The sequence below is a fragment of the Oryctolagus cuniculus genome, chromosome 11, assembly GCF_964237555.1.
Source record: "Oryctolagus cuniculus chromosome 11, mOryCun1.1, whole genome shotgun sequence".
Lineage (NCBI taxonomy): Eukaryota > Metazoa > Chordata > Mammalia > Lagomorpha > Leporidae > Oryctolagus > Oryctolagus cuniculus.
Genome location: NC_091442.1, coordinates 27,211,081 through 27,236,827, shown reverse-complemented (window position 1 = coordinate 27,236,827; position 25,747 = coordinate 27,211,081). Strand labels below are relative to the sequence as shown.

The window sequence follows — 25,747 nt, the reverse complement described above, 5'->3', positions numbered from 1 at the left end:
AACGGGACAGGATCTGCTCAGAGACTCTGCAAGTCAGTGGTAGGTGGAGTCAGATGCCCACCCTCCTCTCAACCACGGAGGGCAAAGGTTCTGGCTGAGGGGGAAACTCTCACCTGCGGGATCCAGCAGAGGCCCGTCTGCTCCCCGGCAGGGACATGGCCATGAGGCTGCGGGTCCGGGTGAGGGGCGGGATGGGCGGTGTCCCGGGGGCTGAGGAGAGAGGGCGGGTTGTGGGGGCCGCGGGGAGGGCCGGGCCCGGCCATGTCATCCTCTCGCTGGGGCCGCTGCCCGGCATGGCTTCTCCTCTCACCCTTCGGCAGGACACCCCGGGACAGAGCGTGCTTTGCCCACAGCTGCCTTGGCTAAGCAGCTTAATGGGACTGGTGCGAGGCTTCCTCCACCAGTCTCAAACTCACAATTGTCAGAGCCTCAGGGGCAGCTGCGAATCATCAGTCCAACCACCCCGTGTCCTCAGATGAGGGACTGTGCCCCAGGGAGAGCAGAGGCCTTGCCCAGGGCCCAGGGCATCGGGTGGCAGGCCTCTTGCCCACGGGTGTAGCACTGAGTCTTCTATGCCACGCACGAGCCAGGCCTGCTTCTTCCCCAGCCCCTGACACTCAGATCCCACCCCTGGCTCTTCAGTCCTCCCTCCTTGGCAGGGGCGGCAGACTGGAGGACCCCTGGAGTAGGACCAGGAACCCCAAATTGGGCTGGGCTGGTATCGCCGACCTTCACCTTCCCAGTTGGCACGTGGTTCGGGACTTCCTGTCTACAGGGGAGACAAGACAGACCAACATACCAGCACACGTGTAGAAAGACATATGGATATGCATGAACATGCCAGGGTACCATGTCCCTGCCATTCCAAGATGCACCACACATGTGCCAAGGAACATGCTTAGGCAGCCTGCCCCCAGTGCAGGCCATGCAGCTGGGCCCCTGCACCCAGCCCTGCAAACGCGCATGCTGACTTCCGGCACCCACCAGGAACTTAGGGCCCAGGTTCAAAGCAGATGAGGACTGGGATGGGTGAGAACAGAAGCATCTCTCTACTTCCTGCTGGGTACTCTGGTGGGTAGACCCAGTAGGAACCATCCATGGCTGGGGAGACCCATCACTGACCCTCTAGGTAAGTGGGTAGGTGGGTTCAGCCCTCTGTCCCCTGCCTGGGGGGGCCTTACGCCTCCTTCCTAGGTGGGGCTTGGGTTCCCAGAGCAGCCCTACAGGGGCTTAAGAAGGAGAGGCCCCATTCTGGTCTGGGTGTGGGCTATGGTGGGAAGGAGGTCCACACTGAGCATTAGCTCAGAGACCCTGGAGTCTGAGAGAGAGGGACCACCTGGGTTCTTCGCTGCCAACGTGCTCATCCCGAGCCAGCTTCAGGGACCCAAGCACCTTCCTCCCCCTCCATGCTCAGAGCAGAGACCAAAGACAGTAGCCTGGGTTACAGGACACCCAGCTGAGGACGTTGTGCCCTGCACCTCCCGCATGCAGGGAGAGGAAGCGTCACCCAGCCCCACTCCTCTCCAGCCCCCGACATGCCCAGCACGTTACGTACATTACGCCAGTGACGCCTCCCAATAACCCTACAAGGAAGTGCTGTGATTAATCCCCTTTTGTAGGTGAGGAATCTGGAGAGAAGGGAGTTGCCCAAGTCACACCCCAGGTGTATGGCAGGGCTACCATCTGAACCAGGTCAGCATCAGAGGTGAAGGGGCTGGATCTCAGACGCCGGAGTCCTTGGCCCAGGGACCACCCCTTCCCACATCAAGGCCTCGCAGGAGCCTGCTCACGCCTGCCAGTGGCGGGGCTGCCTCCTGCGTGGACAAAAGCACTACTCAGATGGCCTGTTTCCTGGCTGTGACACAGAATGTGGCCTGTTCCCCTGGAGGGCTTGGACACAGCCAGCATTGTGTGCCTGGAGGTGTCGGGTGCCGGGCTGCAGGAGCCGTCGACACCATGCCTGTCACCTGAGCTGCTCGCCCCAGCTTGGCAATGCTTCCCATCTACCGTGCCCCAAACACCCAGGCAGGGCCTCCTGGAACCACAGGGCTGGCCCCAGAGCAGGAGGTGTGGGACAGCAGTGACAACTGCTGCTCCTCCATATTCTCAGGATGGCTGCTGTGGCTCATGCCTTTGGACATATGGCAACCTTGACCAGGAGTAGCTGGGGGTGGGTGGGCAAGGGCTTCGAGGGTCACCTGTCATTGACTGACTCCTTCTGTGGCCAGATGACCCCGCTCAACACTTTCATGTGCCTTGCTCCATTGCACCAAACCACAATCCTGCAAGGCAGCCCTGACATTTTCACTGGGCCCAGGTCCCACGGCTGCAGGTCTGACAGGCTCTGGCTTCTAGCCCACGTCAGCCTGGCCTCCCTGGCATTCTCCCACCATCACCCCCTCCTTGCCTTCTGTGTCTGAGGAGACTGCAAGGTAGAGGTGTGCCTTTCAGAGGACGTCCAGCACAGCAGGACTCCTGTCTGCAGAGGGCCTCCCTCTTCCCTGCCAACATGGGTGAGGTTGCCAAGGAGCAAGCAAAGTGCAGGGAGAGTTCTAGACACAGGTCCTGGGAGGCAGGCGAGATGCCAGGTTTGCCTTGGAGCTGTGTGTAGCCTTAGGACAATGAAGCCTTTGTCCTGGCTGTCCCTGCTACTACCTTGCTTGGCAGGTCTGTGCCTCCCTCCTCTTGAGTTCCCTTTTTTCTGCCTCCTCGGCCTAGGGGTAGGAAGTGGGTGGCATTTGTACCTGGAGGCAGCTGACAGTCTCCTGGGAGGCCAGAGCCAGCCATTCATCTGGGACGGAGGTGGAAGCAGCATTTCCCCTGCTGGGATGGGACCTTGTAGGCAGGGTCTCTTGTGGGAGAGCAGAAGTCACCCGGGCCCAAAGGGAGCCACCTCTCCAGGATCCTGCTCCAAAGCCGCAGTGTTCACCTTGTGCTCACTCAGGTCCCCTCTCCTCTAGGCACCGAGATGAGGCAGGTCACCATGGTGTTTGTCACCATGCCACCTGCTCAGCCCGGAGTCCCACAGGCCTGTCCCCAGGCAGCCAGAGGCTGCCACTTGGATAGAAGGCGGAAAGGAAATGGGAGTCTAGAGGGAGCTGGGCTGAGGGTCTCTCATCTCCTCAACCCTTCCCGCACCCCAGCCTGCCTCCACTTCTTGCTCTTATAATGGCCCTGCTGTACCCACCCCTTTGGCTGCTGCCTTACATGCCCAGTGTCCTGAGGGCCTCAGTGGAGGTCCAGGAACAGGAGACTGAAGGATGCAGTTCTGGCCACCTGCAGCTTCACTCCTTGGGCAGTCACCACGCTGCTCTGAGCTGCAGCCCCTCTGGAAGAGGGGCTGTCATAGAGTGCACCTCCTTCGGTTACTGTGAGAATCACGTGGAATCAGACAGGAATGGGGCCCAACCAGTGCTCATGACACAACAGACACAAAAATGAGCACGGCCAGTATTCTGGAGTAGACTATCGCCATGTGATGTGAGCTTCAAAACAGAAACACATTCAAGGGACAATGGTGGCCTCAGGAGCATCAGGGGGAAGTCACATTTGTACTAGGTCTTGAGGGATGAATAGGAGTTCAGTGGTGGGAGGGTGCAGAAGCCTGGGCAAAGGCAGTGATCATTCAATAGCTCAGGAAACGAGGGGGACTACTAAGAGCTGAGGCTGCAGAAGGAGGTGGGGGCAAGGCCAGCCAGAGCCACCTACGCCAAGTTCTTGTCCCGCAGGCAACAGGGAGCTGTGGGAGCACTTTCAAAGGAAGAGGGACACAATCAGGTCTGCATTTGAGAAAGCCCTAGGGTAGGGAGCCTGAGCCAAGTAAGGCTGGGAAGGGACAAGTGACTAAAAACTCCTAAGGGATCAGCTGGTCAGGCTTGGGTCAGGGCCCTGGCAGAAGCAACAGAGAAGAGGGCCTGGTCCTGCTCCAAATCGCTGGAGGCCCCTGATCCAGTAAAGATGAATGACAAACTCCTGATCCTGGCTTTCAAGGCCCACTCTTTCCAACACTCTTTTTCTGGTGGCCCCTGGGAGGGACTTGTTGGTCAGTCACCGCGCCTCCAGCCAGCAGGTCTGGATCCCACTCTGCCTGTAGGCCCCGCCTCACCACCTTCCCACCACATACTGTCTCGCCCACTTAGCATGCCATGCCTTGGGCTGAAACTCAGGGAATGCCACCCGCTGGAGAAGTTCATGAAACCAAACACAGTTGACACTGCACTCTGATAACACCAGGTTCAAACACACACACTCAATGGATGAAGGAGTTGGCTCAGATGGTCTCTAAGGAGTTTCTGGATCTGCCAATCTCTGATTGTAGGGCTGCTCCTGCCTGGATGGCCTTCTAATCGGTGCTTTCCACCTGGCAATGCCTAAGGTGCCTCGATCTCAATTCCCACATCTGTGAAAGTATGAAGGGCCTTCTCCAAAGAGCCACTGTGGCCTTACACTCAATCAGCAAGGCCTGGGGAGAAACCTGGCTTCCTCTAATTTTGCAGCAAGGCAAAAGCCCCTGGATGTACAAGGAATTCACTTCTTCTAAAGCATTAGCCATCAAACGAAAGAAGAAAGCTACCCTGAAATCCAAGGGAACGGAACAATCTGTGCCTGATGACTCAAACCACCGACAGCTGTGGCCACAGCACTGCACCCAGCAGAACAGAACTTGGGAAGTATCTCCTCTCTGCCCAGGCAACAGGAGAATGCAGAACACGCTGCCCCTCAACCAGCAGAGCACCTGGTGCTCCCCGAAGGCTAACACAGACAGAAGTGGTGAGGGAAGGGCAACCTGAGAGTCGCCAGCAGCCATGCTCAGAGGATCAGTGCCACCAGAGCTATTTACAGTGAGGTGCTGAGCAGACCCCCTACTGACTCCATGGCCTCCTCTGTGCTCCATACTGAAGCCAGGCCCTTCCTTCCTGGACTATTTACTGCCCAATCCACCTGCAGAGCTGGAACCACAGATAGCAGTCCCTGGATTCCTTCTTCTCACAGTGGACCAGCAATGTGGGCGAATGCTGTGAGGGGTCCCCAAGGCAATCAAGGGATTGTGGGCGGAGTCGGCTGCTACACTGAACGTCTCTGGTGAGTAACCTTGGATGCACAGTTTAGAGAGCATGGAGCCTGAGTCCCACCCAGAAGGACTTGCCTCTGAGACTGCGGCTTGAACCTTCTTCCCTGTTCCTCCTGGTGAGGCTCCTCTCGCATCTGCCTACCTTTAGAAGGTCTGAAGGTTTTTACTTTGTAAAAAGGGTTTACAGGGCCGACACCGTGGCTCAATAGGCTAATCTTCCACCTAGCGGTGCAGGCACACCAGGTTCTAGTCCTGGTCGGGGCGCCGGATTCTTTCCCGGTTGCCCCTCTGCCAGGCCAGCTCTCTTCTGTGGCTCAGGAAGGCAGTGGAGGATGGCCCAAGTGCTTGGGCCCTGCACCCCATGGGAGACCAGGAGAAGCACCTGGCTCCTGCCTTTGGATCAGCGCAGCGCGCCAGCTGTGTTGGCCATTGGAGGGTGAACCAACGGCAAAAGGAAGACCTTTCTTTCTCTCTCTCTCACTATCCACTCTGCCTCTCAAAAAAAAAAAAAAAAAAAAAAGGGGGGGGTGGTTTACAGGTTCAAAATCTATGTGATAAATATTTTCCAAAATGAGACATTACTGCACATTCACCTGGATGTCTATAATGAGAAAGACCGACAATGCCAAGTATTGTCAAAGATGCGGAGAAATGGGAGCTCTTATGTCCTGCTGGTGGGAGTGTAAGACAGTGAAGCTGCTGGGAAAGACACTGGCCAGCTCCTCAAAAGTTAGGCATAGAGCTACCATAGGACTGGCAATTCCACTACTAGGTGTGTACTTCCCCCAGCAGTAAACAGGTGTTCAAACAAAAAATGTGCACAGGAGCATTCATAACAGCACTCTTCCCAACAGCCAAGACAGAGAAACACCTAACTGTCTATCAACAGAGGAATGGGTAAGCACTGAGTAATGTATCCATGCAATGGAATATCACTTGGCCCTAAAAAGGGATGTAGTGCTGGTACATGCTAGGGCAAAGATGGAGCTTGAAAACTTGTTGCTAACTGAAAGGAGGCAGACACCAAAGGCCATATCATGCATGACTCCCCATTCATATGAAAGTTAAGCAGATTAGAGTTGCCAAAGGCTGGGGACTGGTGCTGTGGCATAACGGTTAAGTGGCTGCCTGCAATGCCAGCATCTCATATGGGTGCTGGTTCAGGTCCTGGCTGCTCTACTTCTGATTCAGCTCCTGCTAATGCACCTGGGAAAACAGCAGAAGATGGTCCCCTGCACCCACATGGGAGACCCCAAAGAAGTTCCTAGCTCCTGGCTTTGGTCTGGCCCTTCCCCAGGCATTGCAATCATCTGGTGAGTGAACCAGCAGATGGATGATCTCTATCTCTCCCTCTCTTTGTAACTCTGTCTTTCAAATAAATAAAATAACTATAAAAAAAAGAAGTTGCCAAGGGTCAGGGGAAGCAGAAATAGGGAATGACTGTTATTGGGGATGAGATTTCTTTTGGGGGATGATGAAAATGTTTTGGAACCTGATAGTGTTGATGGCCACACAATTTTGTGAATATGTTAAAAACCCCTGGGTTGTACATTTTAAAAGAGTTAAATTTATAGTATATAAATTATATCTGAAAAACTAAATATTAATTTATTTGAATGGCAGAGAGACAGAGACAAAGACACACAGACACATACACAGACTGACACAGGCGGACAAAGACTTTGCATCTGCAGGTTCATTCCCCTAATGCCCACAACAGCCATGGCTGGGCCAGGCTGAAGCCAGGAGTCGGGAACTCAATCATGGTCTCCCACATGGGTGGCAGGGACCCAAGTCCTCGAGTCATCACTGGTGCCTCCCAAGGCGTGCGTCAGCAGGAAGCTGGAATTAGAAACAGAGCTAGGGAGCTGGTGTTGTGGCGTAGTGTGTAAAGCTGACCCCTGCAACACCAGCATCCCATATGAGCAGTGGTTTGACTTATGGCTGGTCCACTTCTGATCAAGATCCCTGCTAATGTTCCTGGGAAAGCAACAGAGGATGGCCCGAGTGCTTGGAACCTTGCACCCATGTGGGAAACCCAGAGGAAGCTCCTGGCTTGGGTCTAGCCAAGCCCCAAGCCATTGTGGCCATTTGGGCAGTGAACCAGTGGATGGAAGATCTCTCTGTGTCTCCTTCTCTCTCTCTGTAACTCTGCCTTTCAAATAAATAAAATAAACCTTAAAAAAAGATAATGAAGCAGAGCTAGGACTTGAACCTAGGCATTCCAATATGGGATAACAGGCAGCCAAGTGGCATCTTAACCACTGCACCAAATGCCCACCCTTCAGATTTTTAAAAATTCATATAATGCATATTTTAAATGAATGGCTCAGCAAGTTGTGGTAAATGTGAGCTAGAATCAGGGCCCCTCCCTCTACCTATCTGGGCTTACAGTGCTTGCCTGCGGCTCCTGACCCTGGGTCAGCCTGGAGGAGACAGGTGACTGGGGATGCCCCTTGTGAAGTCTTTGCATATCCACAGCACCACAGATCCTCACAAGACCCCTGTAGAGCAGGGCCCACGGGCCATATAAGGCTAATGAAATCTTTGGTCTGGCCCTGCCCATGTAACACAGGGACTCGACATTCAATGAATCTGTAGCAGGCTCATTTTTAAGTTGATAATTTTGTATGGCCTGTGAATGAAGTTATAAATATCCACATGGTCCATGGCGGAAAAAGGCTCCCCACTGCTGCTACAGAGGGAGACCAGGAGGAGACTGTTGCATCTGGCCTGTGGGGAAACTGGAGCCACAGAGGCCACAGGAGTCACCCAGGGTGGCACCCAGGTGGTAGGCATCTGAGATTCTGCACCATGAGGTGTCATAGCACAGCATATCTGGGACACACATCTTTGAGGTGCATACAAGGAAACACCTAGCTTCTGAAATACTGTGGGAGAGGTGAAGGAGCCTATCCCCATGTCCTGGGCTCCTCATGCTTCTGTAAAGCAGGACATCAGAAACCAGTGGAGAGTACAGCACAGAAGGTCATTTAGGAAGAAATTCTTTACAGGCTTTCTCCCCAACCAGCATAAGGTGTCCCCTTTTCTCCCAGAACCAACCCTGTGGCAAAGAAGCCCACCGTAGCCCATTGCTGGAGATGCCCATCACTGAGAGATCCCTGTGACCCCCAGCCATGTCACATGAGCTCTCTCAGCCACCTTGGTCTCCTGAAGTCTCAGCTACTTCATACATTCCGTGGGAACCACACTCCAGCTCTGCTTGTCCCCTTGGCATCTGACCAAGGTTAACGACTGGAGGACCTGGGGCAGTTGTTGGAAAACGGGAGGACTGCAGTTTTTCTTGCTGTCACAGCCACTCCCTCTGGAAGGGACTCTGTCTTGCTCCTTCCAGATACAGTTCATGCTGATAAAGCTCAGGGATTCAGAACATGCCCAGGGGGTGACTCTGAAGCTGCCAGCACCCTTTGCCACACCAACAGAATGGTAATGCTGGGCAGGCCTCCCCACGTGGGCAGGGAGCGGGTTGGGGAACTGTGGTTCCCATACTTCCACCATTGCATCTGCTGCAAGACTGCTGCTCTCTAGACACCTAGGGAGAGGTGCCAGCCCCAGCTTGGTGGCTGCCTGGCAAGTGGCTCCTGGCAGATGGAGGCCCTTCAGCAACTTTGGCCACAGCCATCGCTTCCCAGGACTGCCTGATGGATAGAGCTGTCAAATCTTAGCTCTGCTCTCCTACCTGAGCCCTCCTCTAAAGGTTGTAGAAAGATGGGGAGACTTGTACCCCAAGGGGGTCTCCTTTCCTTTCAGATTTCTGTTAGTACCAACAGGGGAGAACATACTATCAAGATCCTAGAATGGAAAAGGTCTTGCAAAATTTTATAGAGAGAGCAACTGTAATCCCAAAGGAGCAAGCAACTGGCCTGAGGCTGCCCAGAAGGTGGAGAGCAGAGGGCTGGGGGCTGGACTCCTGACTCCAGTGATGAGCCCAGCACTGCAGCCCCCACCTCTCACCCCATTTAAGTCCAGGGAAAAGTTCAATAATGTAATACCAAAAGGTAATTTTTCAAGTGCAGGAAAGCCCTGGGGTAAGACAGGAGAAAGGCTGCCAACTTCAAGGCAGCTCACAAATGACCTGTGGCAAACTATGCAGTGATCCTGAGGGAGAGGGCAATCTCATAGCCCGACCACAGATACAAACGTGATGTCAACAGTGAGGTTCAGGATTGATGCTGAGCTTCCTGGCCACCGATGCAAGAAGGCAGATTATGCTCAGTCTTGCTGTTCTCATGGTGAGGGGTGAGCAAGAAGCAGGCAAATTGTTCGGGAGAAATAAAGAGCTCCCTAAAATGAATGTTAAACATTTTTACATGGGATTTGCTGCAGGGGAGGAAGAACACGTGTGGGAGCCTGCCAAGAGGATCCCAAGGCAGAGAAAGATGGGGCCCTGAGGACTCAACTCGGTCACCCTCTGCGTGCTGTGCTTCACTCACGTGAGACAGGAGGGCTCACGGACCACAAGACCAAGAGGCTAAAGAGATGTGGAGGTGTGATGTGCTCTGCCTGGGGCCAGACCCCTTGTCATGGAGAACGCCCCCATCCAGTCTGATGTCAGAGAGCTCCCATCTTCCCAGGCATCCACAACAGGGAACCACCAAAACCTATCTCTTTTTCTGTCCCCCTCTCTACTGCCGTTTCAAGACAATGTAGACCAACTGCCGCATCTTCTAAGCAGAAAATCCAGGACTTGCCAAAGGCCACAGTGTGAGCTCTGGAAGGCTAAAAGGTGAGCTGGTTCTATCTGATCGCACCACCTGCTCCAGACCCTTTGCTCCTGTTGGAAGTCAAGACTCATCCATCTTCTAAGGGCACCTGGGGCTCAGCACAGAGGGAGATGTCCAGCAGCTCACCCAGCCGCACCTGCTATAGCCCAAGAGCCCTGCCCACCTCACGTCTGCATCCTCCCTCCCCTGCTCCAGCTGCCAGCTGCCTGTCTGCCTCAGCAGCTGATCCCTGTACAGCTGACTGCCACCAGCATTTCCCACATCTGATGAATTCCTTCACCTGCAGCGAGATCCATCGACAAGGCCCAGTGTGGCCCAGGCTGGCTCGAAGGGAGTGGGTGATTAAGAAGCCCTTTTCCCAAGAAGCCTTCCCTCCCTGGAGGGCTGCCTCACTTCCTCATTTTGCCAAATGCAAGCATTTTCACATGCTTTCAGGGAGAGATTCTTTTTTTTTTTTTTTTTTTTGACAGGCAGAATGGACAGTGAGAGAGAGAGAGAAAGGTCTTCCTTTGCCATTGGTTCACCCTCCAATGGCCAACACAGCTGGCGCGCTGCGCTGATCCAAAGGCAGGAGCCAGGTGCTTCTCCTGGTCTCCCATGGGGTGCAGGGCCCAAGCACTTGGGCCATCCTCCACTGCACTCCCTGGCCACAGCAGAGAGCTGGCCTGGAAGAGGGGCAACCGGGACAGAATCCGGCGCCCCGACTGGGACTAGAACCCGGTGTGCCGGTGCCGCAAGGTGGAGGATTAGCCTAGTGAGCCGCGGCGCCGGCCCAGGGAGAGATTCTTACAAACATCTACATCCTATTTTAAAATCTTTTTGTCCTAGAATGAGTTTTCCCCCTTTGTTGAGAGGGCAGATACAAACTGCAGCTTTGGCAGTAGATGCATTTGGGTCTGATTTCCAACCCCCAAGCCCTACATTCGTGACATGGGATATCACTTTCCTTCTCTCAGCCTCAGTCTCCTTGTCAGTCAAAGGGGCTGATTCCAGCTGCTCTGCACCGTCGGCAGTAATGCGTGCTAAATGCCTGTCAAGGACCTGACGCAGGAAAGTACTTTAGAAGCGTCAGTCATTATTCAGCACCAAAATCTATTCTTACTGTTAGTGGTATTCATACACATTTTCTCAGTCCAAAATCGCATTCTGTATTATAATTATAGTCTGTATCTAAGAAGTTCCTGACTATATGATCACTTTATCCCTTTGTAGGTCTACTGGCAAAGGAAAAAGAAAAAATGGAAAAGAAAAAAATATCACAAACCAATACTGTCTCCCAAACAACAGAATTTCAGGACATTGCCCTTTGGTCTAACAGAACTTCTCAATATTGACACATCTAAACCACAAATTTCTGATCTTTCCCTCAAAAATCTGTATTTTTCTGTAGCTTTCCCCGCCTGAGTTAGCAGGGACAGTATTGGGACAGGATTCTGGTTGGCTGGTTGGGTTGATGCTCACACCTGTCAGAAGAGCCCGCCCATTTTCCTTCCCCATACCTCTCAGCACCTCCAGTTCCTCAGTCCAAGCCACCACCGTCCCTCTCCTGAATGATGCAACAGTCTCCCTAAACCCTACAATTTGTGCTATGGCCAGAGGGATCCTTTCGGAACATGAACTAGATCACGTTACCACTCAGTCCCAAATCGCTCTGCTGTGGCCCATCTTGGAGGAGCAGCCCCAGTCCTTACCCCAAGTCCTGCACAGACCTGTACATCCCTAGGCTTCTGTGGCCCCATCTGCCACTCCCCCTCATTCCCTCTGCTCTGGTGACCTTGCCTCCTTGCACAGCCCCACCTCAGGGCCTTCGTACCTGCTGTTCCTTCAGCCTGGGATGATGTTCTCCCAGACCTCGGCCCAGTATGTCGCCTCTCCCCCTTCAGCTCTGAGCTCCAATGTCACCTTCTCAGTGAACATTCCCTGACCACTTTAAAATACGAGTCCCCTTCCCATTTGTCAATACTTCCTCTTTCTTCCTATGCTTTGTTTTTCTCCATAGCCTTTAGTAACGCCTAACTAACTTACATATATATATATTCCTTATGTATATAAATTATACATATATATATTCCTTTATTGTCTAGGTAAGCCTTGGAAAGGGGAGGCTATATGCCCATTTTTTTCTCCTCATTTAGTCTCCAGTACCTACACGGGAAGCCAATACACTATAGGCTCTCAATAAATATTTGCTGAATGAAAAAGTAAATCTAGAGTCAGCAGGGTGGATGTTACTACCCCACAAGTGTGGGCTTCTTAGCAAGTCAGCAAAGGGACAAAGCAAGCTCTGTGGGGCTTTGTTTCTATTACTACTCTTTCTTTCTTTTATTTTCTTTGTTTCTTTCTTTCTTTCTTTCTCTCTCTCTTTCTCTCTCACAAGATTTATTTATTTATTTGAGTAACACAGAAAGAAAGAGGTCTTCCATTTGCTGGTTCACTCCCTAAATGGCCGCAATGGCCAGAGCTGGGTTGATCTGAAGCCAGGAGCTTCTTCCAGGTCCCCCACATGGGTGCAGGGGCCCAAGCACTTGGGCCATCCTCCACTGCTTTCCTAGGCCATCAACAGGGAGCTGGATCAGAAGAGGAGCAGCTAGGACATGAACCAGTTTATCAGATGGGATGCCCGCACCACAGGCAGAGGCTTAACCTACTATGCCTTAGCACCAGCCCCTACCACAGTCCTTTGTACATAGTGGCCTCTTTAGTGGGCTTTTCTCCTGCTAGGTTACAGCTGGAAGGGTTTCACTGATTTGTGAGTTCCCAGGATCTAGCAGAGACTGGACTGCAAAACTCTTGGTAAGTGGATCTTAAGGGGAATAATGAAAGCAGCAAAGTTTTAAAGCTGCCATTTGATTAGCATCCACCGAGTGCCAGGCACCATTCTGGATCTTTCCCATTCATTCTCTCAATTCACCCTCACAGCCTCCCATAGATTAGGGAGCATTCTTCCCATTGACCTTTAGGAACCTCAGGGTCCACAGAACAACGACCTTGCCTAGGGACATAGGGGAAGCTGGCAGTTACAGATAGAATCAGATCTGATTCTGGTTGCTGTTGCAAATGACACTGCTACACTCAGAAAGCCCAATTTGTTGTGTCAACACCCTGAAATCCTGACAGCTGCCCTCAGAGAAAGATGAGAAAGCATCACAATCAGTCTCCACCATTCTTGGATTCTGGGTTTGGGAATTCACCTACTTGCTAAATGTGTGTATAATCCCCAGATCAATACTTGTAGTGCTTTTGCAGTCATTCATGGCAAGCACAAGATGACAAAAAAATGGAGTCACCTGAAGTACATGTCCCCAGCTAAGACAGAGTGAGGTCTCGCCTTGTCTCAACTCGCACTGGAAACAAGAGTCCTTTTTGAGACCTCGTTACTGCCACCCTTTGCATGCTTTGTGCTTTTGGTTGGTGCCTTCCCTGTTTAAAATGGGACCTCAGCTTGGGTGTTCAAGTGGTGTCTGGTGTTCCCTGCACAAGAAGGCTGCAACGCACCTGATGGAGAAAATGCAAGTATTAGGTTTCATTCAGGCAGAAGTTACAGCTGGCTGTGATTTTAGTGTGAATGAGCCAACAACATGTGTTAAATAAGTTATATTTAAACAGAAATACACATCAGACAAGGTTATGGGGGCTGGCATTGTGGTACAGAGAATTAAGTTGCAACTTGTGATGCTGGCATCCCATATCAAAGTGCCACTATGAGTCCCTACTGCTCTGCTTCCAATTTAGTTCCCTACCTGGGAAAGCAGTGGAAGATGGCTCAAGTACGTGAGTTGCTGCTACCCACATGAGAGACCTGGATGGAGTTCCTGGCTCTTGGCTATGGCCTGGTCCAACTATTGCTTTTGTGGTCATTTGGGGAATGAACCAGTAGGTGAAAGATTTCTCTCTCTCTCTGCATTTCAAATAAATACAAGAATAAGTAAATCTTTTAAAAAAGGACAAGACTATGTGTTGACAGCATGTGACCAGAGGCTCTCAGGAATCTAACCCTGCGGCTCCTTCAGGAGTACCTTAGTTCAGGCTGCACTCATTCGGGGCTGGCAGCGACATTACACAATGTAATTACAGTTGGCCTTCCAAATCCCGGGTTCTGTATCCACACAGTCAACCAGCCAGGGATCGAAAATACTTGAAAAAAAAAATACCAGAAATTTCTTCTTGTTTTCTTGTCATAATTTCCCAAACAATATAGTATAACAACTATTTATAGCATAATGCTGATATTGTGCTAGGTATTATAAGTAACCTAGAAATATTTTAAAATATATGAGGGACTGGTGATGTGGGGTAGTGGGTAAAGCCACCGCCTGCAGTGCTAGCATCCCATATGGGCACTGGTTCGAGTCCTGGATGCTCCACTTTTGAGTCCTGGTTGCTGCACTTTTTGATCCTGGGAAAGCAGTGGAAGATGGCCCAAGTCCTTGGGCCCCTGCACCCACGTGGGAGACCCAGAAGAAACTCCTGGCTCCTGGCTTCAGATGGGCACAGCTCCGGCTGTTGTGGCTATCTGGGAGTGAAATAGTGGATGGGAGATCTCTCTCTCTCTTTCTCTCTCTCTTTGCCTGTGCCCCTCTATAACTCTGCCTTTCAAATAAGTAAATAAATCTTTAAGAAATATATGAGAGGATGTGTATAGATTATAAGCAAATATACTATTTTATGTGAGGGGCTTGAATATTTGAAGATGTTGATATTAGCGGGGGTCCTAGACCTAACCCCCTGTGGACACTAAAGACTGGCTGTACTGCATTAACAAAAATCATTATGCCAATCACTGCCATCCAGTACACAGATGCGCACACAGTAGGTTTTGTTGTGTTCATGCACAAATGTACACACAAAATCACTCTCACCTCTGAATGCTCGGCTCCGTGTCCTGAACACTGCCTGAGCACTGCACCTGCAGGGCCCCTATAATGACTATAATGCAGATAGCATACTTGGACACTCCAGGATTAAAATCCCAGCTTAATAACAAGTGTGTACCCTTAGGCCAGGCTCTCTTAGGGCCAATTTCTGCAGACAAGGGGTCTTTCAAAATTCACGGGAAATGCATATTATGAAAAAGCAATAGATTTTCACCATTATTTTGTACCAAAATAGACTTTTATTTTAATCGCACTTTCCCATGAACTTCTTGAAGTGCCTTCACATATACATGAGGTTAATCATTGTCATGACGGTGACGGGAGGCTGGGTTGTCAAATGCAGTGCTGGCAACAAGCTCAGGGTCCATAGTCCATGCCACAGCTGGGACAAGGCCAGTGCTAAGCACACAAGCTGTGGTCAATGTCACAATCAGAATAGGATTTCAAGAAAGCAGCAAAATAGAGCCTTTGAAGCCCAGGTATTTGGCAATGGTGAGCCTGGGAGATCAGGAGACCCAACCTTAGGGCTGCCTCCACCTGCTCCTCCTACTGAACAGACCAACCTAGTTCTTGCAGGCCTGGGTTTATTCTGCCCCATGCTGACTCCAGCAGCACTGGTATACCAGGAGACCAGGAACCAGAAGGTCCAAGTCAAAAGATGCTTGGAGGTAGGTGACTTCCACGGCAAGGGGGAAACTGAAGCCTGGATCATCCATGGCCTAGATTGAAAGTGAGACCCCCTAACAGCTTCTCCTCCTCCTATTTCAGTATTTCTCATACACGGTGGCTTGGGTTGGCTGTCTCAGTCAATATTTACCAAGTGTCTATTGTGTGCTGTGCCCTCCTCTGCCAAGAGTCCCAGTAATTGTAGCCTGGTCTATCAGGGAGGGGTTGGGTAGAAGGGGGTGAGTTTCTCTGCAGAAGAGGTGCCCTAGAGCAGAGTATGAAGAAGGGAAGCAGAGTTGTGCTCTGGGCACATGGGAGCTGGTGGTGGGGGAGTACAGTAAACTCAGTGCATGGGCAAGGGCTGATGTCTACAGAGTTATGGGGGAGTAGGAGAGCTACAGGGGGCTGGGGGCTGTCGGTGCAGCCACATAAGGGCCCAGAGGGAGTAGAGAGGAGGCCTGGGCGAAGAAGAGAAGGATACCTGTCAAGCCTACAGAGAAAAGTTTTGAGCAGTTCTAAGGTCAAGATTAGGTTTAAGGTTTATGGTCAGGTTTATATATCATAGAAGATGATCCTGTATTAGCTCTGCCAAGAAGAGATCAGGAAGAGATGGGGAGAGGCACCTGAGCACTTTCTGAAAAATGTACATTTGATTACCATTCTACTCCTAGGTATTTACCCAATTAAACAGAGAAGTAGGTGTTTACTGAAGGATTTATTTATTTATTTATTTGAAAGTCAGAATTATATATAGAGAGAAAACTTCCACCCACTGGTTCACTCCCCAAATGACCTCAGTGGCTAGGGCTGGGCCAATCTGAAGCCAGGAGCCAGGGCTTCATCTGGGTCTTCCACATGGGTGCAGGGGCCCAAGGACTTAGGTTATCCTCCAATGCCTTCCCAGGCACATTAGAGGGTAGCTGGATCAGAAGTGCAGCAGCCGAGACTTGAACTGGCACCCATAAGGGATGCCGGCGTTGCAGAAAGCAGCTTAACCCGCTAGGCCACAGTGCTGGCCCTCACTAAATGATTTAGACACAAATGTTCAAAAACAGCTTTATTTGTAATAGCGACAAACTAGGAAAAAAATGTCCATCAGCAGATGACTGTATGGGCCAGGCATGGTGGTGCAGTGGGTCAAGCTGCAGCTGGTGACAACAGCATTGCATGTGAGTGCCAGTTCCAGTCTTGGTTGCTCCACTTTTGATCCAGCTTCCTACTAAGGCACCTGGGAAAGCAGTGGAAGATGGCCCAACTATTTGGGCCCTTACCACTCATGTGGAAGACTTGGATGGAACTCCAGGCTCCTGGCTTTGGCCTGACCCAGTCCTGGCCATAACGATCATTTGGGGAGTGAACCAGCAGATGAAAGATATCTCTCTGTCTCTCTCTCTGTCTCTCTCTCTCTCTAACTCTGCCTTTCAAATAAATGAAAAAATTTCTTTTTAAAAATCAGATAAAGGAACTATTATTCATCAATAAAAAGAGATAAACTATTGATATACATAATGAGATTCTCAAAATAATGATGCTGGGTGAAAGATGACAGACCCCTCCTCCAAAGGACACGTTATATGATTCCATTTCCACAAACTTCTGGAAAATGCTCAGTAACTTAGTGATTGGGAAGCAAATCAGTTATTGTCTGTGATGAGAAGAAAGGCAGCTCAAGAGGAGGAATTACAAACAGGCACAGGACATTTTGGGGGATGATGTGTATTTTATACTTTAATTGTGGTGATGGTTTCATGTCAGAACTTTTGCACCATTTGTTGTATATTGGCCGTACTCCAATAAAGTTAGGAGGAGGAGGGAAAGGGGTTGGGGAGGAAGGAGTAGCAGTTAGTAGGAGAAGTCTTAGGACACTGTGCATATAACACACACATATGCATGCATGCATACTCACACACATGTACACACACAGTGTATGAAACTGCATCATGGACTCCAGGGCCACTCCAAGAGTTTCTCAACCCAGGATTCCACATGAGAGGGACACCAGGGGTCCCTGTCATTTGTTGGGCTTTTTTTCCAGAAGCTTTCTGTGTTGGGTTGTGTTGGGCACTGGGGATTGCCATAGGAAATTCCTTCTGGTAGCCAGGGTGTAGGTAACCTTCTCAATCCACCCTAAACATTTGGTCACATGTTCTCTTCACAGGCTTCACTGAAGCCTGGCCTCTAAGACCTGATTTTGTTTTTAGCCTTTCCACCTCACATGAGAAAGCCTTCAATTAGCTCATAATTCCAGCAGAATTTGGTCTTCTGTCTGTGTTAAATAGACATCTAGGCTGAACCCCAACTTATTTCTAACAATTGACTGAGATCTGAGTCAAATCTTCACAGATTACAGAAATTCAGGGCAGGAAAGAAGCTGAACATTTCAAAGCCCAGTGTCCATGCGCCTGAAGCCCCTGGCTATCTCCAGGGGGAGGGAGCTCACTACCAAGTGAAGACGAGCAGGGCCTTGGAAAAACTGGGAATTTTTTCTTTCCTTGAAGAAACTTCCTTTCAATGAAGTTCTTTCCTTCCAACTATGGAAGCATCTACTGGGTGCTAAACCCTGTGCTCAGGGCTCTACACATAAGGGGTTTTAATCTCATGTAATTCTTGTGCCAGCTTTGCTCCTATGAGGCTGGGATTAACTAGGATGAAGATTTTTGTTAGTGATTTAAGAAAGAGAAATTAAGTGACCCACTCATGGTCACAAACTAAGTCCATGACTGAGGCCAAGACAGCAGTCCAAGTGTGTCCAAATCCAGCCTGTGCTCTCCGTTCCAACCCCTCAGAGAGCAGGGCAAGGGGCCTGATGCTGTCTAAGCTTGGATCCAAGTTGCTTTCATCTGTACGCTGACCTCTGGGACTCCTGCCCACACTGATCTCCTATTGTGCTACTGGACTCTGAGGCCTATCCTTAAGCAGGGGTCAAGCCTGTGGAGTGGGGAGTGACTCTCCAGAAGGAAGCCACCAAACAGTGAGTTGGTTCAAGCTGTTTCATAGCTCTAATCTGGGCCCTGGGTACAACCCAGGGGGATTGGTCACTGCAGGGCAGGGAACAGTAGTGGCTAGAGGAGTTAGGTGCTCTCCCTCCTCTGAGGGAACAGAGCTTAGCTTGGTAACTTAGGAGCTTTGACTCTGTGAAGGAGCTGTGGACCTTGGTGGAGGGACCCCCGAAAGATGGCATTTGAACCTTGAGGAAGATCTGAACTTGGGAGAGAATGAAAAGAGGAAGACTATGAGGATAGGAAGAGGAATAAAATTACAGACATAGGGTGAGTCAAAATAATTGGGGTGGCAAGGAGGGACATGGAAGGCATATTGCTGCCCTGAGGTGGTATGTGTCCAAGGTCACCTAGGGACTTTTCTGAAGACAGAAAGTACCATGAGGTTCCTCTCTAGCTCTCAGGCCAGTTTACTCCAACCAAGCCCTGGGTTAGCAATCTGGCTGTTGAGAGCCCAGCTAAGAGCTGGGAAGGCAGGGGTGGCCAATGAGAACAGCATTAGGGAGAAAGAGAATGAGAAAGTAACGGGATGGAAAGAGGGGCAGGAGAATTTGGGCTCTGGTGCCAGCTATTTGGTGGCTTTGCCTCCAGGGAACAGGCATGGATGCACACACCAGTCGCATGGATTCCCCATCATAAGCTGCCTTTTCTATGACTGTGCTGTCAGGAGGCTGGTAGAGGTCACACAGCCCTTGCCCACTATACAGTTTAGCTGTTATTCATATGGTACAAAAGCTGGGACTCAGAAGGGCAGAGGAGCCACTGGGCCAGTAGGAGGAAGGAGAGAGGAGGAAGTTATAGCTGTGGAGACATTTGCTGCACGCCAGGCCCTCTCTCACAGAGGTCATAGCAGAGCAGCCCATCTCCTGTTGTCAAGAGCAATTCATTGCTCTTTGGAGGACATGAAAATGACTCAGGGGAGCAATACAATTTGTCCTGTGTCCTAGACTAAAAAGTGGCAAAATGGAAATGAGCCTGGCCTGACTGTGAAGCCAGGGCTTACCTTGAGCAGGGAGCTGCTGCCAAGAGAGCCAGGGCCACTCAAATGGACGGAGCTGGACCCCTACCCATCCCTCGACCAAAGCCCCAGTTCTGTGCTCCAAATGTGAGGCAAGTGCCCTCTGCCCAGTGCCTTCACCTCCCTGCAGAGGCCCTTCTCCCACTTGAACTCACTGCCCCAAATCTGCCGCTTCTGAAAGGGAGGATGAAAGGAAGGAGAGCAATACAATGAAGGGTGGAGAAGGGGGGTGGGAAGTAACAGGGGGAAGAAGAGCCCAACTGGGCTCCTAAGAAGACTTTGGGAAAGACCCAGGATTTACTGTGCCTCTGCTTCTACCATTTAGAAGGCCAGAGAGAACAGCGAGCTGTCTTCTGCTGACAGGCACCAGAGTCTGGGTCAGCCAGACGAGTGCGCTCTGTGCTCCAGGACGCCTCACTTTCAGCCCGCCTCCTCTCCTTTCCCCCACCCTTCTGCTGCCAGCTCCTTAGATCATTCTCTGTTCTCTCCTCCGCTAGGAAGCCTTCCTGGATACTCTCATCCTATAGATCTCCTCCTGGGAACACCAGTGGCCACCTGCTACTTGCATCACCTGTGAACGGCCCTCTGCTGGAACTCCAGATCTTCTGGACCACAAGACTGCCACACACAGCTCATGGCCAGATCCTTTCTAGGACATCCAGCAGCCCAGAGACGAGACACTAGCTCAAAGACACACCATTTTGTTGCTGATAAGTTTGTATTTTAGAACACTCTCAGGGTCGGCACCATGGCTCACTTGGTTAACCCTCTGCCTGCAGCACCAGCATCCCATATGGGCACCGGTTCTAGTCCCAGTTGCTCCTCTTCCAGTCCAGCTCTCTGCTGTGGCCTAGGAAGGCAGTGGAGGATGGCCCAAGTGCTTGGGCCCCTGCACCCGCCTGGAAGACCAGGAGGAAGCACCTGGCTCCTGGTTTCAGATCGGTGCAGTGCCAGCCATGGTGGCCATTTGGGGAGTGAATCAACGGAAGGAAGACCTTTCTCTCTCTCTAACTCTGTCAAGTAAAAAAAAAAAAAAAAAAAAAAAAAAAGAACATTCTCTCTTGAAAGGAGTCAAATTTACCTCCTTTGCTGGCCCCTGCAAGCATGGGCCTCGGATCGAGGGATCGAGCACTCGCAGCATGTGGAAGATTCAGACTCCCTTCCTGTGACTGTACTTGGAATACCTGAACACTACTGTTCTGTCACTACAGTGGTATGAGAAGCCATGCCCTCACCACCTGGGTGGGAGCCCTGACCCCACCACTTCGTGGTTGTCCGACTTTGGGCCAGTCCGTGCTTTTTGTAGCCTCACCTGTCATATGTGTTCAACAAATGTTATTGGTTTTTTTCTATTCATGAATCACTGATTTAGACGCAGTGTGTTAGAGGAAAGAACATGGCTTTGATGCCAAACAGTGTAGGTACAGCCACAGGTCAGCTGTGCAACCTTGAACAAGTTACTTCCCCTCTCTGAGGTGCAGTGTCTATAACATCTATAACATGAGGGCAGCATATGCTAAGTGGGCTGAAATTGTTTTGCTGTTTCTTTATTTCTGGGATCCATCTGTGTTTTGGCCTTTCTTTTGGCACTGCCCAGTTTTGTAGGCTGCTAATAACGTGGTGAATTTGTGGTGTGCTAGGCACTGAGCACTTTGGTGGCTAATTCTGCTCTGTGTCTACACCCACCCTCAGCAAAGGGTGCTGGGATGGCTTACACCTCACACTCAGAAGACTCACAATTGAGTGGAAGCTGGTCTTTGTATTTCCATTTGCCAGGCCTATGCACCATCCATACATCTTCCCTTCAACCAGGCTAACAAGCTCCTTGAGGGCAGGGACCACCTCTTGGTGCCCGCGTATGGAGAAGACACTTGGTGCACACAGTGGCACATAGAGTGTACTGGTCAAATGAATGGATGGAACACTTCTTTGTATTCCCCCACTGTGGCCAGAATAGAACTTTACCACATTAGGTACTTGATGAATATTTGATTAAATGGAGCCACAAAAACGTGAGCTGTCATCAGCAGCTCTAATCTGAAGTCCTGGGAGCAGGGTTCCTCCTCTAACAGGAGCTGCCCTGAGGACCATCCCTGAGTGTGTTCTTGGCTTCCAGACCCCAGCTTCCCCTGTCAGGATCAATGGCAGAGCTCTGTACAGAGCCCACCTGCCACCCTGACCACATCACAACCAGGCAGAAGGCAGCAGGAGCTGTGCTGCAAGGCCTGTGTGCCTTCAAAGCACAGGACCGGATCTGCCCCTCCCCAGGAGGCGCTGCCAGAAGCCTCTCCCATGCCTGTCTCTCAGAGGTGGCTTGGCTGCCAGGCTACACAGGCCATCATCCAAGTTCCCTCTTCTGAGGCTGCCGACTCGGCTTCCAGAATCCTGCAGCAAGGAGGCCTGGCTAGGACCAGCTTCATGGGGGCAGAGATGTGCCTGGAGACTCAGTCCCTTGAGGCTCAATCCTGACAGCACTGCCAAAGGGAAGGGGCCCAGTTTGGGCTTTTGAAATCAGGGGTTCAGAATCAAAAGACTACAAGCTGCCAAACTAAGGTCAAACTCCCTGGCCTTGCAGACCAGGCCTGTCCTGGCCTACATCTGCCCTTCCAGCCTCATTTCCTGCCTCTGTCCTCTTCTGTATACCAGCTGACAATTACCAAACATTACATACCTGGCACATTTTAGTGTGTACATTTAAGAAATGTGGCTGGTTAGCAGTTAGCCTAGTGGTTAAGATATCTGTGTCCCATATTTGAATACCTAGGTTCCATCTCTGGCTCTGGTTCCTGACTCCCAAGTTCCTGCTAATGTGGACTTTGATAGGCTGGGTGACAGCTCAAGTAATTGGATTCCTGACACTCATGTGAGAGACCTGGATTGGGTTCCTGGCTCCCAGCTTCATCCTTGGCCCAGCACTAGCTGGTTGTGGTAAGCATTTGAGAGTGAACCAGAGGATGAGATCTCCCTTTCTTTCTCTCTCTCAAACAAAAAAATTTTTTTAAAGATTTATTTATTTATTTGAGAGGTAGAGTTACAGAGAAAGGGAGAAACAAAGAGAAAGGTCTTGCATGGGCTGGTTCACTCCCCAGATGGCTGCAACAGATGAGCTGAGCTGATCAGAAGCCAGGAGCCAGGAGCATTTTCTGGGTCTCCCATGCAGGTACAGGGGCCCAAGCACTTGGGCCATTTTCCACTGTTTTCCCAGGCCACAAGCAGAGAGCTGGATCAGAATAGGAGCAGCTGGGACTGAACCGATACCCGTATGGGATGCTGGCACCACAGGTGGAGGCTTAGCCAAAGCCATAGCACCAGTCCCACAAAAAAATGTTTTTAATGTTGCCTAGTTGACTACACTAAAACAATTAGGAGATTTCACAAATAGCAGATTGCTGTCCTATATCTCAAAAGAGTTGACAACACTGGGCCCACCTTCTAGCAGACAAGAAGGGTGGGAGCAGCAGAGCAGCTGCCTCTTGTAGCAAGCACTTTCCCACCCATCTGTTTTGGTTTGTAGACATCTGCATTTGCAGTCCCTTACTTTGTATATTTTATTTTGGCATACAGATCTCCTAACAACCTCAGGGGATGGAATGTATCACTCTTGCTTTTCACAGAGGGAGAAACAGCAGCCTGACTCCAGAGTCAAACCCAAGGACACCTGTCTGTGGCAAACATGAGCAAAATATAGACAATGCAGTGAGCTTTTCATAAAGGAAAATGTATTCAATCTGAAAGAGCACCTTTTTTCCTGGTATTCTTACTTGGGGATAGAGGTATTAAAATGCTGTTTTGCTTACTACATGCTAGTAAACAAAATTTTAAGCATCATTTGAATCTCCTCTTCTGGCACAATGAAAATCTGGCCTATCTAAGATAGATTCCTCAATGATCTCTGCAAAACGGAAGGCCAGGAACCACAGCTCTGCTATACAGCCTTGCTGTCGCAGGATGACAGCAGGCTTCTGTCTCCCCCATTCAACAAAATCAAACTCTAAATACCAACAGCCAGCAACAACTACCTCTTTCTGTACCTGCGTCAACCCATCTTTGAAGAACGGCTTTTGAACTGAGCCTTCCCAAGCCCTCCCACCTCCAGCACATCCACTGTGCATTTGTTCATGCTTCTTGTATTTATCTCCTCCCTCCTCCAGTTACAGTTATCTGTATCCTACCCACCCTTGGACCCTGTAAAGCAGTTCTAGAACAGAAGAAAGGGCTGCTGCACTGTTGCACACTTAGAGATTGAAGGGTGCTATAGGCCCTGACTCGCATTTTGCAGGTGCGGGAAAGTAAAGGGCCTGACCTCAGGCTGCCCAGTGAGTCACTGGCAGTTCTGGGATGAGGACCTGAGTCTCCTGACTTGTCAGGCAGGGCTGGCTCTTTCCACTGCTCTAGGCTGCTCCTATACACTGCCTTTTGGTTGGCTCAGCATCTCCATCCAGAGTACTGTGTTGAGCATGTGACAAACACTTCATAAATAGCTGCCCATCCAGAGACACAAAGCAGCCTGGGGAACACAGTCCTCCCTATCCAAAGGCCCTTGGATCAAGCTTGGTTTCATTTGCCTCAAAACTTTGCTAGTGCCAGCTGCTCACTAAAGGATAAAATGCCCCTCAGGTCCTTGGTGGCCTAGATGATGAAAGACCCCACGTGGCAGTCCCCATTAGGCCTGAGTTATAGCCCAACTCTGCTGAGCCAACCTGGGTACATGTCTCGGCCCCTGCAGGTGCTAATGGCTCCTCCAGACAGGTGAGATGCTGTGAATAGACAGCAGGAACTCACCAAGCCTACTAGATGGCTATAGGTACAAGGCAAGAGTCCTGCTTCTAGAAGCCTCTAAGGATAGCAAAGGTTATGGTCTACCTGGAATAACTGGGCAGTTCCTTGGAGCTGTGCCATGGAGTGAGCCTGTATAGTCCCTTACACCTATGGACACCTTCTAGGTGGTTGGAGACAGAAGCTAGCAGGTTTCTCTAATAGTTAGGAAATGTTCCACCCTGGGTAAAACCATTATTTATTATTATTGTTATTCCCAAACTCAATGCAGAAAATAAGAAGACAATGGCATCATCTCTCTAAAGCTCCCTGACTGTCTCAGAAGGAAAGACCATCCCCTTCTCTCTGTCCCCTGACACCCATATCAGTGTGCCTCATAATTCCCTGACGGTTTTCGTAACTACAGTCAAATGTGTCTACTTTCCTCTGTTAGATGGAGCTTCCTGAAACCCAGCATCACCTAGAGTTACAGAGAGAGGTAGAGACAGAGAGAGAGGTCCTCCATCTGCTGGTACACTCCCAGATGGCCTCAATGGCCAGAGCTGTGCCTATCTGAAGCCAGGAGCCAGGAGCCTCCTCTGGGTCTCCCATGTGGGTGCAGGGGCCCAAGGACTTGGGCCACCCTTCACTGCCATCCCAGGTCATAGCAGAGAGCTGGATTGGAAGTGGAGCAGCCGGGTCCAGAACCGGGGCCCACATGGGATGCCGGCACCTCAGGCCAGGGTGTTAACCCACTGCGCCACAGTGCCGACCCCAACTTATTTTTCTTTTCTGTATCTCATGCAGTTAGCACAGGGCCTAGCTACTAAAGAATAACAAATGCTAATCAATGTTAGTAATAACAATGCTAATCTCCTTCACCCCCTCTACTGAGACAGGGTTGCACTGAGGCCTCTTTGAGCCAGGCAATATCTCTACTGCATTTGAGATAGGAACACCTCTCTTCAGAAGGAAACTGGTTTATCCTAGGTTATCCAGTTAACAGGAGGGCTCAGACCAAAAGCAACTCCTGTGCCTCCTAGGCCACCATGTTTCCAACTAAATGTTCCCCAGGTTCTAGGACATATTAGCTGCACAACACTGAGAAAAGACTCTTCGCTCTCTCACTTGTACAAAGGATAGAAGTATGTATACTGCCTACAGAAGGGAATGGTCTGGGAAGTGGATAATTGAACTAAGGTGAAACAACACAGTAGGGGCTGGCACTGTGGCAAAGCAGCAATGAGAGCATCTCATGTTGGAATGCACTGGGTTCAAGTCCCCCAGATGCTCCACTTCCAATCCAGCTTCCTACCTGGGAAAGCAGCAGCAGATGGCCCAAGTGCTTTGGGCCCTGCTGTCTGTGTGGAAGTCCCGGATGGAGTTCCAGGGTCCTGGCTTTGGTATGGCCCAGCTCCAGCCATGGAAGCCAGCTGGGGAGTGAATCATTGGATGGAAGACATTTCTCTCTGTCTCTGTCTCTTTCTCTGTCACTCTTTCACATAAATAAAATAAAGCTTTTTAAAAAGTAATAAAAGCTTCATTTAAAAAGAAAACAGCATAGTACAGAAGAGGCACTCATGTCTGTCATGACTGTCTCTCAGGCCCGTCTCTCAGGC

The 25,747-nt window shown here is 50.6% G+C and overlaps 1 protein-coding gene across 9 annotated transcripts in view; it reads right to left on the bottom strand.

Moving 5' to 3' along the window:
- SNPH (syntaphilin) overlaps window positions 1-25,747 on the bottom strand; it is a 37,803-nt gene that overhangs the window by 8,745 nt on the left and 3,311 nt on the right. For 4 of the 9 annotated variants that reach the window (XM_017341719.3, XM_008256195.4, XM_070051981.1 and 1 more), the window contains exon 3: window positions 114-210. In XM_017341719.3, coding sequence (XP_017197208.1) covers window positions 114-163 — 50 coding nt within the window. In that variant the 5' untranslated portion in view covers window positions 164-210. The other 5 variants (XM_051845165.2, XM_051845166.2, XM_051845167.2 and 2 more) reach the window with 3 other exon arrangements.